We start from the raw sequence: 17,675 nt of genomic DNA on the forward strand, positions 1-17,675 counted from the left end.
AACATTGCTCATCAATCAATCAATGAAAAGGTATTAAGTACTTAATATGTGCCAAGAACTGTGATTTTAGTTTTTCATATATATATGTATGTATGTATGTATGTATGTATATATACACACACACATATATGATGATGAAGAACTACAAGCTACAGATCAGGACAATGTGATGGATTCATAACTTTGAATAGCCACATCTGTGTAAAGATTGTTTACTATTAACTTTGAAGAGGCCTCCCACATACTGTTCTAGGAATCTGTCTTTGGCTTTATGTTAATTATTAATGCTTTTGATAAAGGCATAGATGGTAAGCTCATCAGATTTGCAGATGATACAAGACTAGGAGAGAATACTACCACACTAAATGAGAGAGTGAGGATTCTAGAAGATCAAAACAGTCTAGATCATTAGCACAAATAAAATAATGTGAAATTTTATAGGGATAAATCTAAGTCATTTGTTTAAAAAAAATAAGAAAAATAAACCTGTGACTTTTTTTTTACACTTGTTTAAAAAAAATCACATCTAAAATATACTTGGGTTCAGAATTGCTGATGGACACCTTTGAGGGATACAGGCAATAGAATGTAAAACTATTAACTATTACTAGTGGTCTTTCAGATAAAGACAAAAGAATTTAAAAGTTCTTTTAAAAAAGTTTTCCCGAAAGATCAATATCAAGCGTTTCTTATCATATTCAAGTACGTGTGATTTATAAATATTTATTTCAAAAAGACTTTCATTGATCATATTTATGTATACTATTATGTTTCCCTATGGTGGCAGACTCCATTATTAAAAGGTATGTTTTATAGTTACTAAGCAACTAAAATAAAATGTTGTTCACATTTAAACACTATCCAAGATATTTTTTAATTTCAGTGAGGCTTTTTTTTAACATTGTTGGGATATTTGTTGTCAAGTCTGTCATCGTAGAAACCTCATAAAACAAAGGTTTCATTTAGCATCACTGAGATACTGGTGATTGTGCATAATTGAATTTAAAGATAAATATAGAAGATGAAAAGGACATACTTTTGGAGCTGGCTATCTGTGCTACACAAAATAAGACAACCTAATACCTAAAATATTCTGTTAACATGGCTATGTTAGAATTGTATAAATGCCTTCATTAATTTGAAGAAATAGAAATGTCTTCATTAATTTGAAAAAAAGATATATATAAAATTAATGATTTAGTTTGAAAATTTATTTGAATCATCTGACCTATTTGAATCATTCATGATTTCCAAAACCACAATTAAAATTGAATAATTCCAACATAGCATGGCATTAATTGAATAATGGGCAATTACAACAGACTTCCTGCTTAAGAGAACTGTCCTGTGAGTGGGGGTGGGTAGAAAGCTTTGCCTTCACATTTCTGAGGGTGGTGGACAGATCTTCAGAAAAAATTTATTTAATACAATGTACCCTCAAGGTTAATGCTACTTAATTGAGCAATGGTCATTCAGTTTAATTCCTTCAATTCAAAAAATATTTAAGCAGTATTAAATATATAGATACAAGGTAAAGGTCACCAAGACTTTGTCTGCTTTGAAACAATCTCCATGAAAATCTATTTGTGGGCAGAATGACTTTCAAAAGTGTCTAATGTTCCTACAGAAATTGTTGCTATTAACATTTAGCCAAATGTAGAAACTAGATAATTATGGAATAGGAAAACATTTATAAGATGACTGACTTATGAAAAATAACCTATTTGTACAAAGGAGAAAAAAAGACTACAATTACAAATTTTTTTCACTTTTAAAATAAAATATGCAAACCCTGCATTACATGAATGATTTATACCAATTTTAAAACTTTTATGATTTAATTGAAATATTGTTCAGTGTTTAAATAAAAAAAGTCTAATTTCCTAAGAAATATCTCCTCATGCTGGGTCAGAAAGTTAAAATGCTGAGAGCTAACAGCTGACTTGTCTAATTATGTGGACGTCTTCTCAGTCGGAGAGGATCACACCAACAACAGGTCTCTAGGATACAGCAGATAAGTATGTTCTTTCCGTTGCAGGCAAGATACTCTCAGAACTGACTGTCAGAGGCAAAAATGTTATTTCAGCTCTGCCAAGATCACAAACTTTAACACTAAGCAAACGCTAAGTCTCGGTACCTAAGCAACAAGTAGATGGCCCTGGCCTTATATCACCTGAAGAGTTAGGATCTGGGGAGTTTATAAAGTTTGCATAGAAAAACTAGTAAAGTCAAATTTTAATGAGGTTCTTTTTTGCTGTTCAAAACAGTTTATTTTATTTTTTTTTTGTCAGACAAACACATTGATTTCTGGACCACAGTAGAGGATGGGAACCTTTCACAAACTTATTTATTTGAAAATACAAATACAAAATTATACTTTCCACATCTGAAATGTGAAAGACTGCCATCCACATAGCAGTTTTTACAACAGGGCTTTAAGTAAGCCACACACAAACACCTGAAAGATGCTTCATACATACACACACACACACACACACACACACACACACACACATATATATATAATATATATATATACATAAACACATATATACATATATATGTATATATATAAAAATATTCACTACCAAAGTTCCCATCAGTTTCATACTAAAGTATAAAAGTAAGGGTGAGGTCAGCCACAGTGCTGGGGAAAGGAGGTTCTGTTTTTAAAAGGGGATCATTTAAGCAGGATTAATTGCAATAGAATTATATGAAATAATAAGTATTTATTAAGTGCCTATTGTGTGCAGAATGTCAGGGACTACAAAGATAAAAGTTTATTTAAGTGATAGTTCCTATCTTCAAGGAACTTACAGTTTGGGAAGGGCACAAGACACCCACACAGATAGTCAGAATATACAATATCACATAAAAAATGTGTTAACACAAGTGCTATGTCGGAGCCTGAAAAAGTCTGAAACTTTCTAATCCACTGATCCCTCCAATCAGTGAAGATTTCATAAAGGAGGTAGTATTTGAGTTAGGCTAAAAAGAATGGGAAAGGACTTGATGTTTGAAAGGAATGGGGTTTTTCAGGCACAGGCAATGATGTGAACAGTGCCAAGTAGGGATAAGAACACAAAATGTTTGTGTTTCAAAAGTTGTTTAATTTGGTTGAAATGGAGAAAGCATGGACAGAGTAATATGAGAAAAGACTGGAAAAGTAGGGCCTTGATTGTCACATAAAGAAATTGGAATTTTACTTGTGAAGCAACGGGGCATCACTAAAGATATGTCAGCAAAGAAGTGATATGACTAGATCTAGAGAAATGGAAGATGAATTGGGTAGTAGTAGTATGAAAGTTGGATTGAAGGCTGTTGAGAATGGAGGTGAGCAGAGTTTATTGGCAGAGGATTGCCATAGGGAGAGTATTAGAGGATCCAAGAGAGTGTGTGTTATAGTGGTGGCAGTGGAATGATGGGGAAGAAAATGATTTGAGTTGTGAGAAATGTTTTGGTTGATATTTCAATCTATTCCATCTTATTTCAAATTATGACACATTTTATTGATTATAATAATGATAACAATTGACCTCTAGATAGTGCTTTAAGGTTGTCAAGGCACTTTAACAGATAGGCTAAATAATTGTTACAGGAATTATCACCCTTTTACACATGAGGAAACAGAGTGGTTAAGGGATTTGCCCAGGATCACACAGCTTGTATTTCAATTAGGATTTGAAACCTGGTATTCTTGATTCCAAGTCCAGCACTCTACCCTCTATACTCTGCCTTTTACTAAGATAGTTTATTTTTGCACATTTATTTTGTTGATAAAGATATATAGATATAGATATAGATATAGACATTAGATGTGCCCCTTATTTTAAAAACTCAGTAAACTACACTATTACTTGGCACTCCAATGTATTATCTATTGGATATCACCATCTATTGGAATACATAGTATCTTATATTCCATCTGTAAAGTATCAAGTAATTAATATTAAGTATTGGAGGCCATTTCAACAGATTAAATCCTGTTTATTAAGACACAAAGTCCACCACTGGTCATTCTATCTATAAAACCCTCAAACTTACAGGAAGTTTCCCAACAGCTTACTCAAAGTAACACTAAATAAAACACTAAAACAGAAAGTGTGTTTGTTGTTGATTTTCTCTGGGGGTGCGGTTTAGAGGATAGATGTGAACCAAGAACCACAGTGATGAAATTTATTTGGTAACGGATTCACATTCATGATAATTCCCTTGCTTTTCGTGTTTTAATTGAATATTATACTAATTCTGGTTGCACTATTCGAATGCTAGATAAGCATTTTTAGAATGCTTTTTGTTTTTCTTCCCAATGGTCATTGCTTAAAATGCTTAAGCTATCTGTGTAATAACTACATACCCTTAAGACAAATAATATTTAATTCTTTGTATTCCACATATTTCAAAATGTGACAATTTTTAGCTATTACAATTTCCCCACAAACTATATATTATGTTGGGCATCTTGGTATATGCTGTATACACATGCATATGCATATATTTTCTCTCTTTCTCTCTCTCCATATATATGTATATATTTATATATACATACATATGCATATGTATATTTATACATATACACACACGCAAACATGAATACATATGTTTCATTGTGACTGACAGGTGTCAAGGACTATACTGTTTCCATCGTATTAATTTTTTTTAAAGCTATGCATTTTTTTTCCCATTCAAGTCTTCTATTCTCTTCAAAATCCAGTGTCTCAGTTCTGATTTTAGTAATTTCCTTACCTTTTCACCAACACCACCAACTGAGCCAACCGATCCTGAGGGACCTTGTGGACCCTGCAATGCAGAAAAGGTAAATTAATGAGATACATAAATATATAGAAAGAGGAAGTTATATTTTAGTTATAAGATATACATCCAGCTATTTGTATTAATTAGGAATCAGCAGCTAAATAGATTTGCAAATGGAAATATGGGCAAGATTTACCACATTGCATAACCTCTCCCTGACTGATGTCATTTTACTTGTATATAAAATCAATCATCATTTAATTTTTGTGACTTCAAGTATTCTTATTATTTTATTGATAATCTCATTTTCACTTTAATGTTGGCAACTGTGCATATTCATGGATACGCTCAGCAGAGAAAAAAAAGTGAGAGGTGCAATGTACACAAGTTTGTGGGATAACTGGTACCCTATTAGGTGCTTCAGTGGTCCTGTTCACCCTACCACTGTAGGGTAAAGAGCTCTCCATTTGTTACATGTTTTCATTGTTTGCCTTTAAAACTCAGATTTTGTATTGCAATAATGCCCCCAAAGTGTAATGTAAGTCCTTTAGGCTCTAAGGTGATGTCCAGATATCACCAGTCTTGGTATTTTCCAAAAGAAATGACTAAAAGTTTCATCAAGATCTCCCTTGGTTTTCAGAGGGAAGCTAACATGGAGAGACTTACAACTGTATAGTATATAGTATAATGCCCTCACATTGCCATCTGACATGGTGGTAGGCAAGATTCAGGTTAAAAATTAGTTTTAAGAATTTTATTTGCTATACAGTATTTATGGTACTGTAGATTTCATGTGTTATGAAAGGTGAATATTGCCTGAATTTTTTTTCAAATTGAGATATTAGCACAAAAGGTTACAAAATTCTTGTGAATTACTAGTGAGAAAAAATGTTTCACATATTACCAACTTTATTTTGTGCATTGCATTTTATGGGTTATATCATAGTCACTATGTTAAGAAAAGTGCATATTATCAGAATTAATGTTTTGTTATAAAGAATTGTATGAAGAAAAGTGTATTTTCAACAATTTCTAGTGAAAGATTATAGCTTTTAGTGGCTGCAAGAACCTAACCCCCAATTTCTCATAATGTATCAATTCAATTAAATGTATCAACACTCACATTTTTTACTTTTGCACTGTTCTCTAGGAACATCATTCACACAAAGGTTGAGAATTGACTGTATGTCATGAAGAAATCACACTGCAACCACATTGGACTGTTTGTCGTTTATATTTATGACATTGGTATAGATTTACAGCTAGAAGGGCCCTTACAGGTCATGGAGTCCATTTTCTTTACTTTATAGATGGGGAAACTGAGGCCCAGAAAGATTTGGTGACTTGACCAGTATCACACAGCTAGTAAGTGTCTAAGGGATGTTCAAGCCTATGTATGTATTCCTGGCTACAAGTCCAGTCTGTCAAAGACACCATGATAACTATCCTCTATAAACTATTTTTATATACCTTCATGCTTTCTAATTAAGGATTTTGGGAAATGACTGATTCATTTATAATATTTAGAAATTTGCAAAATATTGTGCACATATTATTTCCTTTCCTATTGATATAAACCTTATCAGTCAATCTATCAATAAACAGACACTGTGTTAAGGGCTAGGTAGTAACTCTTCACGTTTTGCATTTTACAAATTAGGAAACTGAGACTCATAGAAGTTCATTGACTTGCCTATTGATGCACAACAAATGTTAGGGATAGTGTTTGGATCCAGATCTTTCTGATTGAAAGTCAAACAGTTTAGCCACTTTGCCATCATTATCTGGTTAAGGTTTATGTGATTTCAATGAAGAATATCATAACTAATATTTCAATAATGTTGCTTAGGTCAATGCAATTCTGAGGAATTGTCTGAATTTATTCTTAACTGCCATAATTGAGGAAAGCCTGGATTTGAAAAAGGTCCATTGAAGGTCAACTGCTAAGGTAATGCAGCATCTTCCATTGAAAACAGTTAAACAGATTTGAACTCTTCATGATGGAACCATGAAGGCTGAAAATTTCAAAGTTTGTTAATTCACAGGGATTTGGATAGGTTGAACATGGCATTATTTCACAAGTTCAAGAATAATGGAAGTATTGAGAAATAAACCTTGAAGCTTCAAGGAGATAGTTGTAGGACAAGTAAAAGAAAATAATTTTTCAAAGAAGGAAATAGAAATTTTACTCACTGCTCTAATATGTCTTATAAGTTAAAACATATTTTAAAAGGGTTAGGATGTCATATATTCCATACCCATACACATTATTATGAGGATATTAGGGATATTTATAACATATTCCTCCCTTATTGAGATGGATGTCCCAGGGGACAACTGCATAAGTGTCCCTTGTTGCCAATGGTGGGTACTATTAGTCTAAACTGACGACTGGTTAAAAGCAGTACAATATGATACAATATGGCCTAATTTTATTGGTTTAGTTCTTACAAGCTAAAAGATAATTCATTCTCTTTCTCTATTTCTCTCTATTTCTCTCTCTTTCTAGGTGTATGTGTGTGTGTGTGTGTTTACTAGTCATCTTATGTATTTGTATTTGAGATGCTACTAGCTGGGTCACCTTTCTTGGACCTTAATGTTATCATCTATAAAATGAAAATGTATGAACTTCACTAGATGATCATGACTAAGTTCCCTTCCAGCTTATAAATCTCGAGTGTGTTATGAAATATTTCATTTACCCAAAAAGAATTAGAAACCATCTTATTAATAATCTAAACATTTATAGAATTAAAAATAAATTGAAATAAATAAAATATTTCTTACATCAGCACCATTGGGACCCTGAGGACCTCTTGGGCCTGGAGGACCAGGTGGACCCTGTAACAGGAGAACATTTATTAAAACAATGTCAATAACAACACAAAATTAAAATTACATTAAAGTTGCATTTATTAAATATTAAAAAGCAAATGCAACTAATCAATTAATCAATAAGCATCTGTGAAATGCTTGTAATGTGCTTGGTGCTGTGTTAAATGTTGTGAGAATACAAAAAGAAACACAAAAACAATCTCTGCCTTTTAGAAGTTTATAATCTAATAGGGGAGATCACAAATAAATAAATGAGTACATAAAAGATACAGAGCATAAGGAAAATAACCATAGGAGGAAGATTCAAGTGGTTGAGGAATCAGGGGTAAAGCCTCCTAGAAGAGATGGACTTTGAGCTGAGACTTGAAAGAAGCCACTTAAGAAATGGAGGTGAAGGGGAGGAGGAGCCAAGATGGCAGAGTAAAAGCAGTGACTTGCTTGAGCTCTCCCCCAAACCCCTCCAAATACCTGTAAAAAATGACTCTAAACAAATTCTAGAGCAACAGAACCCATAAAAAGACAGAGTGAAACAAATTTCCAGCCCAAGACAACCTGGGTGGTTGATTGGAAAGGTTTATTGAGCTGGGCTGAGAGAAGAACACAGTTCAGCATGAGCCAGGCAAGGAAAGACCTGGCTTCAGCAAACTTGGAGCAGACCCCGGGGGATTGAATCAAGGGGAGAGGTAGAATGGGGTAAATTATCTCACATAAAACAGATAAGAAAAGGCTTTTACAATGGAGAGGAAACAGGGGAAGGTGAGAGAGAATGAGTGAATTTTATTCTCAATGGATTTGGCTTAAGGAGGGAGTAACATACACATTCAATTGGGAATGGAAATCTATCTTACCCTACAGGAAAATAGGGAGGAAGGGGATAAGAGAGCAGGGTGATGATAGAGGGGAGGACAGATAGGGGGAGGGAGTCATCAGAAGCAAATACTTCTAAGGAGGGACAGGGTCAAAAGAGAGAATAGAATAAATGGGGGATGGGATAGGATAAAGGGAAATATAGTTAGTTTTTCACAGCATGACTACTATGGAAGTGTTTTGCATGACTACACATGTCTAACCTGTATCGAGTAGCTTACCTTCTCAGTGAGGGTGGGTGGGGAGGGAGGAAGGGAGAAAATTTGGAACCCAAAGTTTTAAAAACAAATGTTAAAAATTGTTTTCACATGCAACTGAGAAATAGGATATGCAGGCAATGGGGTATAGAAATCTATCCAGCCCTACAGGAAAATAGAAGGGTGAGGGGATAAGAGAAGGGGGGTGATAGAAGGGAGGGCAGATTAGGGGAAGGAGTATTCAGAATGCATGCAATCTTGGGATGGGGGGAGGGGTGAGATGGGGAGAAAATTTGGAACTCAAAATCTTGTGGAAGTGAATGTTGAAAACTAAAAATAAACAAATTAATAGAAGTGGAGGTAAAGAGGCTGAGCATTCCAGGCAGGAGGGACAGTCAATTCAAAGGCGCACAGATAGGAAATAGAATGTGAGAAATGTAACGGGAAGGATCCATTGATTTTCCCACCCACTTAAATGTAATTTCCTTTGTTAGCTAAAGACAAGTCTTTATATCAATGTGAGAACCTGACCTGCCATACAAGTCCTTACATCAATCAAAACTATTGCCTGAGAGTCTCTGTCAAACCATTGGGAATTTGTATTAAAATGAGAAAGTATATTACACCCAGATAGAGTTTCTAAGGGTCTGGAAATGGAGAGGAAGCAATGAGGTCATATAGAGCTAAGCCAAGAACCAGCAGGTCTAAGCCAAATATTGAAAGGAGGAAGAAATGGTAGGACTGAGCTTACTGCCTTAAGATGTTTTTTAGGCTAAAACATTTATGTAAGGAGAATTGAGTTAATGTCATATATGACAGGTCAAAACAAATTTAAGGACATTATAGATATTTATAGCATATTCCTCTCCTTTAGAAGATGATGTCATAGGGGACAATCATATAATATCCCTTAGTACCTCTGGTGTTATACTATTCTGGATTGACTATTATGGCCAAGATATTTTATTAGCTAAAGCATATATTTAAGAATGGTTGCGAAGAAGGGAGATATAGAGTGGGACCACTGGTTCTACAGGCATGTCAGAGAAAAAGAATCAGGCTAACATCACCCATATACCAATCTGTTCAAGGACTGAGGATAGCCTGCTTTTTCCCCAACTTCTGGTGCCTGCTTATTCAGAGACAATATCTGTGTTATATTAGTGTTTGGGTGTTTTATTACCCAAATGTTTCTAGTAACCTAAATAGTGGCTTAACCACAGAACCCAGGGCTTAACTAGAAAAAAAATAATTTAATCAGGGAACTCAACTTTGTCTAAATGTTAAGAAGTTTCTTTCCTGGGGACTCGGAGCAAGTGTGATTAAACTCATAAATGTTCATCTAAAATAATTTCCCTAAGGCAGCAGAGAAGGGAATGGACCTTAGGAGAAATTTTATTTCTCTTAGGTTTAAACCAAGCTTATTCTTGTAATGGAGTATTACAGGAGTAAAGTTTAAGAAGTCTGAAAATATAGGAAGAGTTAAGATTATGAAGAGTATTAAATGCCAGACACAAGTCTTCTTTTTTGATCCTGCAGATAACAGATAGGCACTAGAGTTTGTTGATCAGAGGGGTTAACATGATTAGATCCATGTTTTAGGAAAATCATTTTGGCAGTTCTGTGGATGATGAATGACAGTGGGAATAAGACAGGGAAATTAATTTAAAGCCAATCATAAAAAAATACAGTTAGGAAGCGATGAGGACTGGAACTAGAATTAAGGCTATATGAGTTGAGGAAAGGGTACTTATGTGTGAGGTATTGTGAAGGATAGGAAGAAATGGCAAGATTTGGCAACTCATTGAATATATTCTGAATCTAAGAGAGTAAGCTGAAGGTTATACCCAAGCTGTGAGCCTGGGTGAATAGGAAGAGGTGATAGTAACTTGGTAGTTTACTTGATAGTAATAGCAAAGTTCAGAAGAGGCAAGGGTTTGGTGATGAAAATAATGAGTTCTGTTTTAAATATGGTGAGTTTAAATTGTTTATTGGATACCCCACTGGAGCTGTGGAATAGAGCTCAGAAGACAGACTAGTGCTGGATATATAGTCTGGGAATCATCTGCAAAGAGATGAAAATTGAACCCATGGGGACTAATAAAATTCATTTTTTTTCCTTTATGACTAGTCTTATATTCGAGGGGGAAAAATGCTACTCAGATAGCAAACAGGAAGTTTCAGTACAACAGGAAAAGGGGATGAGATAGGAAAAGGACAAAGGTAAATTATTCTCCTCTCTAATGCAGCATTCTCTAAGCTTTGATCTTTAGTCCCAAAACACCAATGTCCAGTATTTACGTGTGAATCTACTTCTTCAGACAAGGGAATGAGAAAGTACATGGGACAATGAACAGTAACATATAAAATTCCTTGTTTTGTCCAGATATATGAAAAGCCTGATACAGTATAGAGAAGTTGAGAAACTTCTTAATTTCTAAGTTATATGCTATAAATATTTTGTCCCCCACTTAACATTTAAGAGTTAAACCACAATTAGATGAAACTGTTATTTCTGAATTTTTTTCTGAAAAATGCCAAAGATTTTACAAAAATAAAATATGACCACAATCCTTTATCTGTGAATGTGTGGGCTGTTACCACAACCATTGTTACTGGAAAAAGGAAAGGTAGAAAATTATTCTGATTACATTGTGTCTTTGGAATGGAGACACTTAAAAAACAAACAAACTGATTTCTTTGGATTATATGTGGCTGTTGCCTGCAAACAAATCTTTTGTTTGCTGAAGGGAGTACTTGTGGTTTGTTTTGTTGTTAGAAATAACATACTGAGATCTAGTCCAAATATTGGGAACTTTGTCAAATTGAAAATAAAGACTGTTTAAAAAGAGGAATAGGAAATAGGATTACTCTTGTTTGGTTAGTTCTTTGCTACCAATATTACCACCATTTTTTTTTTTGGCAATTATCTGGACTTTAAAACAACAAGTAAAGAAGAATGCAACAATGCAATCAGAAAAGAAAAAAAAATCATAAAAAGAAATTTGACACCCATCCGTGGTTGCTAATAAGCCATGCTGAATCAGTCATCCATCAACTTCAGACAGTCAACAATATTGACTAAGGATTTATTATGGGCTGGGTAGGGCATTTTGGTTTTATTAAGACATTCAAGACATAGCCCCAAACCTTGATGAGGTTTTGATCTGTTTGAGATATAGGAGAAACCCAAAGGACTAAATATTGACCCAAGAACACGAAAAGGGAAAACTAATTAGCACATTTATTAGTTAAACTTTTGTTTAACCTTTAATTCCCAAGTAGGGGTTTTCAAGTTGAATAGAACCCATAATAAAAGGAAGTAGCTAGGTATTTCTTGATTGTATTTGAATTTCATAATTCTTATATTTTACAAGCGCTAAAACTCAAATAAAGGCAGAATCCCTTAGTTAAATAAACAGTTTGGGGAATAGAAGATTAAACAGCCACATAGAATATGAATATATTAACTATCTTTCCCTTGATGTGGATATTAGCCTATTCCTTTCTTTTCCTCCCCCTCTACCACACCTGCCATTAGCTGCAAATTCTAACAGAGTATTAACTGCTATTGAGCTCACTGTTGTTATTTTAGTTTGGATCTGAAGTTTGGTTTTTTTGTTTGTTTGTTTGTTTCTTTTGTGGAAAAGAGTTTTCATTGAGAAAACTTACTGTTCCAATACATATCAGCAACCATGAAGTGACTTGCTAATGGACAGACAGTGTGGATATGTCAGGGATAGGATTTAGATCTTCTGGAGTGGAGGAAGCCAGAACTCTAGCCATCATAACAGGTTGTCTCTCATAGAAATATATAAGAATATATAAAACTAACAGCAGTTATATAGATAGACATACGTTTGTGTATGTATTTTATGTATTTTTTTGAGTGACTAGAAAGAATAGAAGAGAAGAGAGATGAGTGAAACTTTTTGGAATAACTATGAGACTCGGGCTGATGAATTTATATATATGATATATATATATCATATATATAAATTCACAACTATTATATACTATTAAAGAACTTACCATTGGACCAACATCACCATTTTCACCTTTCTCACCAGGGGGACCAGGCAGGCCCTAATGAAACACAATAGAAAAAGAAAGTCACTTTTTTTTTTCATGACCAAGCATACATTTCTGTTAGACAATGTCTATCTGTTTTGACAAAAAAAAAAAAATCTGTAAATGATAATTTGTACAGGAGGTTGCAGAAGATGGAAACAATCCCTTTTCTGAATTTTTGTAATTTGAGTTGTACTATAGAGAATTTCTAATTTCAAAAGACTTTTCACATATGTTATGTCACTTAAGCCTCATAACAACCCTGTGAGGGAAATAGAATAGATATTGTTGTGCCTCCTTTATAGATGACTAAAATTAGGGGCAAAGACATTAAGTGACTTGGCTAAGATCAATAAGTCAAGAACTTGTGATTTTCATGGCCTGGGAACTCCTTCACACTAAGTAGTAATGGTAGCTAGGGGTACTGGAAGGAACACCAGAAGCTATCAAATCTAAATTCATTATTTTACAGATGAGGAAAGTGAAGTTTAGGGAGGCAAAGTGTCTTGTAGAAGATCTTACACATAGAAGCAAAATATTATTTCAAATATAGAGTCATTTCTCTTTCCACTGTACAAAGTCGACTTATGCTCTTGTAGAGTTGCATGAGGTTAGGTCAGGTTAAAAGTACCATCCTTGGTAATAAAGTTAGTTATAAATAAAGGTAAAGGAAAGATGGGTACCTGAGTCTTCCTGACTCTAACTCTAACCACTACATCATGTCACATAACAAATAAGTAGCAGAGGCAAATCTCAAATCCAATTCTACAAGTACAGAGTTATTCATTATACATAAAGGGAAACATGTTAGATTTCATTGTTTGTGTTTTGTGACAAGACAAAGCATACACATTCATTTACAAGGCAATAGTTTTCCTGATTTAAACTTTCCTGTAACTATCTTGAAGACCCCTAATGGTAGAAGAGTCTTCTATTTTTATAAAATTTTCAGTTTTTTAGACCTACTTCAATCTCATTGTTATTAAAAGGTTTCTTGACTGGCTATTCAAATGCATGAGATCAGTTCTTATGAATTCAATTTCTGGTTAGCTAACTGAACTTTTGTGAAGTCAATGATGAGTTAAAGAATCACTAAATATAATGATTTACAATTGAATTTTCTGTCTCATTTTATTCATAAGCTTGAAAATACATACTTTATATTCCTCAAGAGTCATCTAATCTTTCATTTTCATTTACCTTACTCACATGTTTGATTCTGTTTTTCCATTTCTATGTAGGTCTATTAGGGTATTATTTGCTACTCATATCTTATCTGTCGGAATTGTTTATGTCTATATGCAGACTCTTACATAGTGACAATCTAAAGAAATGGCATTTAGAAAGACTTAGATATTCATTCCTCCTTTTTTTTTTCAAATTAAGGTTGAATTACATTTGAGTTGAATGAGACAGAATGGCCTCATGATGAAGATTAATAGAGATATCATGAGTAAAATTATCTTGTTGCAATAAACTAAATTTGCTAAATTGTACTCTGGTGTTAATCAGCTTTCCGTGGGACTGAACTTGCTCCCAGTGGATAATTTATGCATTGAGAGAATTTGGCTTAATATCTAGCCATTTGAAATCATTTGTCATGGAACTTAATTGATCATCAAAAAATAAGATGAATTTAGCCTCAAAATTCTCATCATATTACTGTTCTTTTTATACACAAGGGTAACAAACATTCATTGAAAGAATCACACCATGTATTTAAAGTTAATATCTATGTCAAATATTTGATGATTATTTTTATTTATTAGAATTATACAGAATTATATATAGAATTATACATTTTATCATGAAGACTCAATTAGAGAATGCAAATGTGATTATGAGCATTTTAATTTTATTGGAATCTTTAAGTTTTGTGATTTAATGTGTGACATTGAGAGGAAAATATCATTTTAAAAATTAATTTGTTTCTTGGATTAACCCCACTCTTTTTGGTAATTACTACTTGCTATGTAGAAATGAAGATAATGAACATTTATTGCAAATATAAGCTGAATGCTAGTATTTTTCATTGTGATTGTTGATTATCAAACTGAAAAAAGTATTTAATATATCTAGTAGTAATTTATAAGATAAATTACACAGCAGAAGTATGATAAAGTATATACTATCTCTACTTCTTTTTCTAAAAAAAAAAAGGATTTCTAATTTTTAAGTGTGTTTTCCAATATATTTTGTGTCTGTTTCATAGTTTATGATTGCCTATTTACTATTACCTAATCTGAATTAGAAAGGAAAATATAAATAATGAAAAACAATATCATTTTGTTTTCCATTTTGTATTTGCCAATATTCTAGAAGCTAATAGACAGCTTGGCATTAAACCTAAAACCTTAAATGAGATAGCATGTTTACTAAAAAGTGTCCATTGATTATATTATGTATGTACTTATTCATATATTTCATAAAGTTACTGGACCATGATACATGCAGTAAGAGGCATTTTAATTTAGAATACTGAATGCTAGATCTGGATTGAACATTAGAGATCTCCTAGTTCAACACCCTTATTTTGCAGATGAGAAAACTGACATATAAGGAGGGGAAACACCTTGCCCAAAGCCACACAGGTCATCAGGAGCAGATCATGAATTACAAATGCTATGCTTTTTAAACTTCAATAGTGCAATGATTGCATATACGTGACAGAAATAGTCACATTTTCAAATTTCACAAGCTCAAATATCCATAGGCAGCAGGGAGCAAAGGGGATATCTAGTCCAAATCCTTAACTTTGCAAATTAGGACCATGTGAGGCACAGAGAGTTTAAGTGACTTGCCCAAGGCCACTCAGATAATGAGGGGAAGTGGCAGGTCCTCTGACTCCAGAATCAGGGTTCTTTTTGCTATGTTTATGCTGCACCAGATAAAGAGGGAATATTGGATGGTATGTAACCAATATCAGTGGAACGTTCATCAGTATTTTGAAGGTATGTAATTTCAACAATTCTGTTTTTCCTTCCACTGACCCAGACTACAGTCTTTCTATGAATTAGTAGAAAGTTTTCTATAGTTGTTGTGGCTGCAAAAATTTATCATCATATGGCCAGCTTGGAGATGAGTCTCTCCCAGTTTAGTCAGGCTGATTCTCAGAAACAATATGTAGCAGAACATTGGGCCAATACTCAAAGTCTTTCCAGTTTGGCAGTACCTGTCAAGAACTAATAGTCTTGAATAGCTTTCAAGAAGCTAGGGTCATCTCCACAATGAGGCATTGGAATAGGCCACTAGTGTATGGTTAATCAGGCTGTTGCATGATGACTCTATATGATATTTTCACATGTATGTATCTATGCATGCAGTACTTGTGTATGGATGTAAACATTTTAGTGTGAGTATGCATTTATGTACATATGCATGTCCATATGTATAAGGGAATTTCTTTTTCTTTTTTCTTTAATTTTTTTTTTTTTTTTTTTTAGTTTTTAGGCAGCTGGGGTTAAGTGACTTGCCCAGGGTCACACAGCTAGTAAGTGTCAAGTGTTTGGTCTGAGGCCGGATTTGAACTCAGGTACTCCTGACTTCAGGGCCAGTGCTCTATCCACTGCACCACCTAGCTGCCCCTAGGGAATTTCTTAAAGTACCAGTCTGACTATGCCAATCCCCTTCTCAATAAACTTCAATGGCTCCTTACTAATTTTAGTACCAAAGAGACTTCTTTGTTTGCAAAGTAGCTAGTACTTCCAAAAAAATCACCTTCTATTTATTTTGCATATACTTATATATGTAAATGTTGTTTCCCCAGAAGAATCTAAACTTCTTAGGAGAAGAGAAGGTATAATATTTTTTCTTTTACCACCTAGCACAGTGTTACTTAGCATATAGTAGTCACTTAATAAATGTTGATTGGTTAGGGGCAACTAGATGACACAGCACATACAGTGCTAGGCCTGGAGTCAGGAAGATTTGTCTTCATGAGTTCAAGTCTAGCTTCAGACACTTCCTGGATGTCTGACCCTGGGCAAGTCACTTAACCCTATTTGCCTCAGTTCTTCATCTGTAAAATAAGCTGGAGAAGAAAATGGCAAATCACTAGTATCTTTGCTAAGAAAACTCCAAACAGTGTCACAAAGAGACTGAAATGACTGAACGACAACAAAATTTTGGTTGATACACACATTCATATGTTAATGTGTATATACATACTTTAGATCAAACTTTGATTTCATTTACACAAAGAACTTTGAGTGAGAACAATCCCTCTCCCATGGCAGATTAGACACTGGGGTTATGTGACGTGCCCAGGATCAAACATCTGTATGTGTCAGAGGCATGCAGGAGTTAAATGTGTGTACTATGTGCTCAGTTGTTCTTCAGTTATTTTTTAGTCATGTTTTGTGAGGGATTGTCTGATGTTGGTTACATGCCACGTGGGGGTTGTGGCAAGATGCGGCAGGGACAAGCTATTAGGAAGTAACCGGAGCTTACGCTCCCGAGGCAGGGGGCTGTGCCATGTGGAGTTGTGGTGAACTGGGATAGGAACAGGATACAGGGAAGTAGCCGTAGCATGTGCTCCTGAGGCAGGGGGCTGTGCCACGTGGGAGTGGGATGGCAGAGAACGAGCTCCCTTTGTCTAGTCCTCTCCCTTGGTGCAGCGCTAACCCCATATGTCTCCTTCCTGTATCCAGGCCTAACTTCCTGTGTCACGTCCTCTCCCTTGGTGCAGTGCTAACCCCAGACATCCCCTACCGGTATCTGATCCTACAATCAATGACTAGTAGGCGGGCTGAGGAGTAGGGGCTAGGAAGGTATATAAGGGGCGGTAGGGGTCAGAGCTCACTCTCTTGCTCCTACTCTCTTGCTCCTGCTCTCTTGCTCCTGCTCTTGCTTTCCTGCTTGGCCTTGCTGTGATGGCCTCTGAATAAAGTTCGAGTGCTTGCACCTCCCGATCAGCTTGTCTCTATGTTTATCCGGGTGGGCTCCGAAGAC

At 34.6% G+C, this 17,675-nt stretch overlaps 1 protein-coding gene across 1 annotated transcript in view; it reads right to left on the reverse strand.

Moving 5' to 3' along the window:
• Positions 1-17,675, reverse strand: part of COL11A1 (collagen type XI alpha 1 chain) — a 289,348-nt gene that overhangs the window by 57,047 nt on the left and 214,626 nt on the right. The window contains exons 47-49 of the mRNA XM_027868250.1: positions 12,687-12,740; positions 7,543-7,596; positions 4,747-4,800 (exon numbers count right to left, since the gene is read on the reverse strand). Coding sequence (XP_027724051.1) covers positions 4,747-4,800; positions 7,543-7,596; positions 12,687-12,740 — 162 coding nt within the window. The remainder of the gene's footprint in view (positions 1-4,746; positions 4,801-7,542; positions 7,597-12,686; positions 12,741-17,675) is intronic.

Source organism: Vombatus ursinus, unplaced genomic scaffold, assembly GCF_900497805.2.
Source record: "Vombatus ursinus unplaced genomic scaffold, bare-nosed wombat genome assembly UNPS02014787.1, whole genome shotgun sequence".
NCBI lineage: Eukaryota > Metazoa > Chordata > Mammalia > Diprotodontia > Vombatidae > Vombatus > Vombatus ursinus.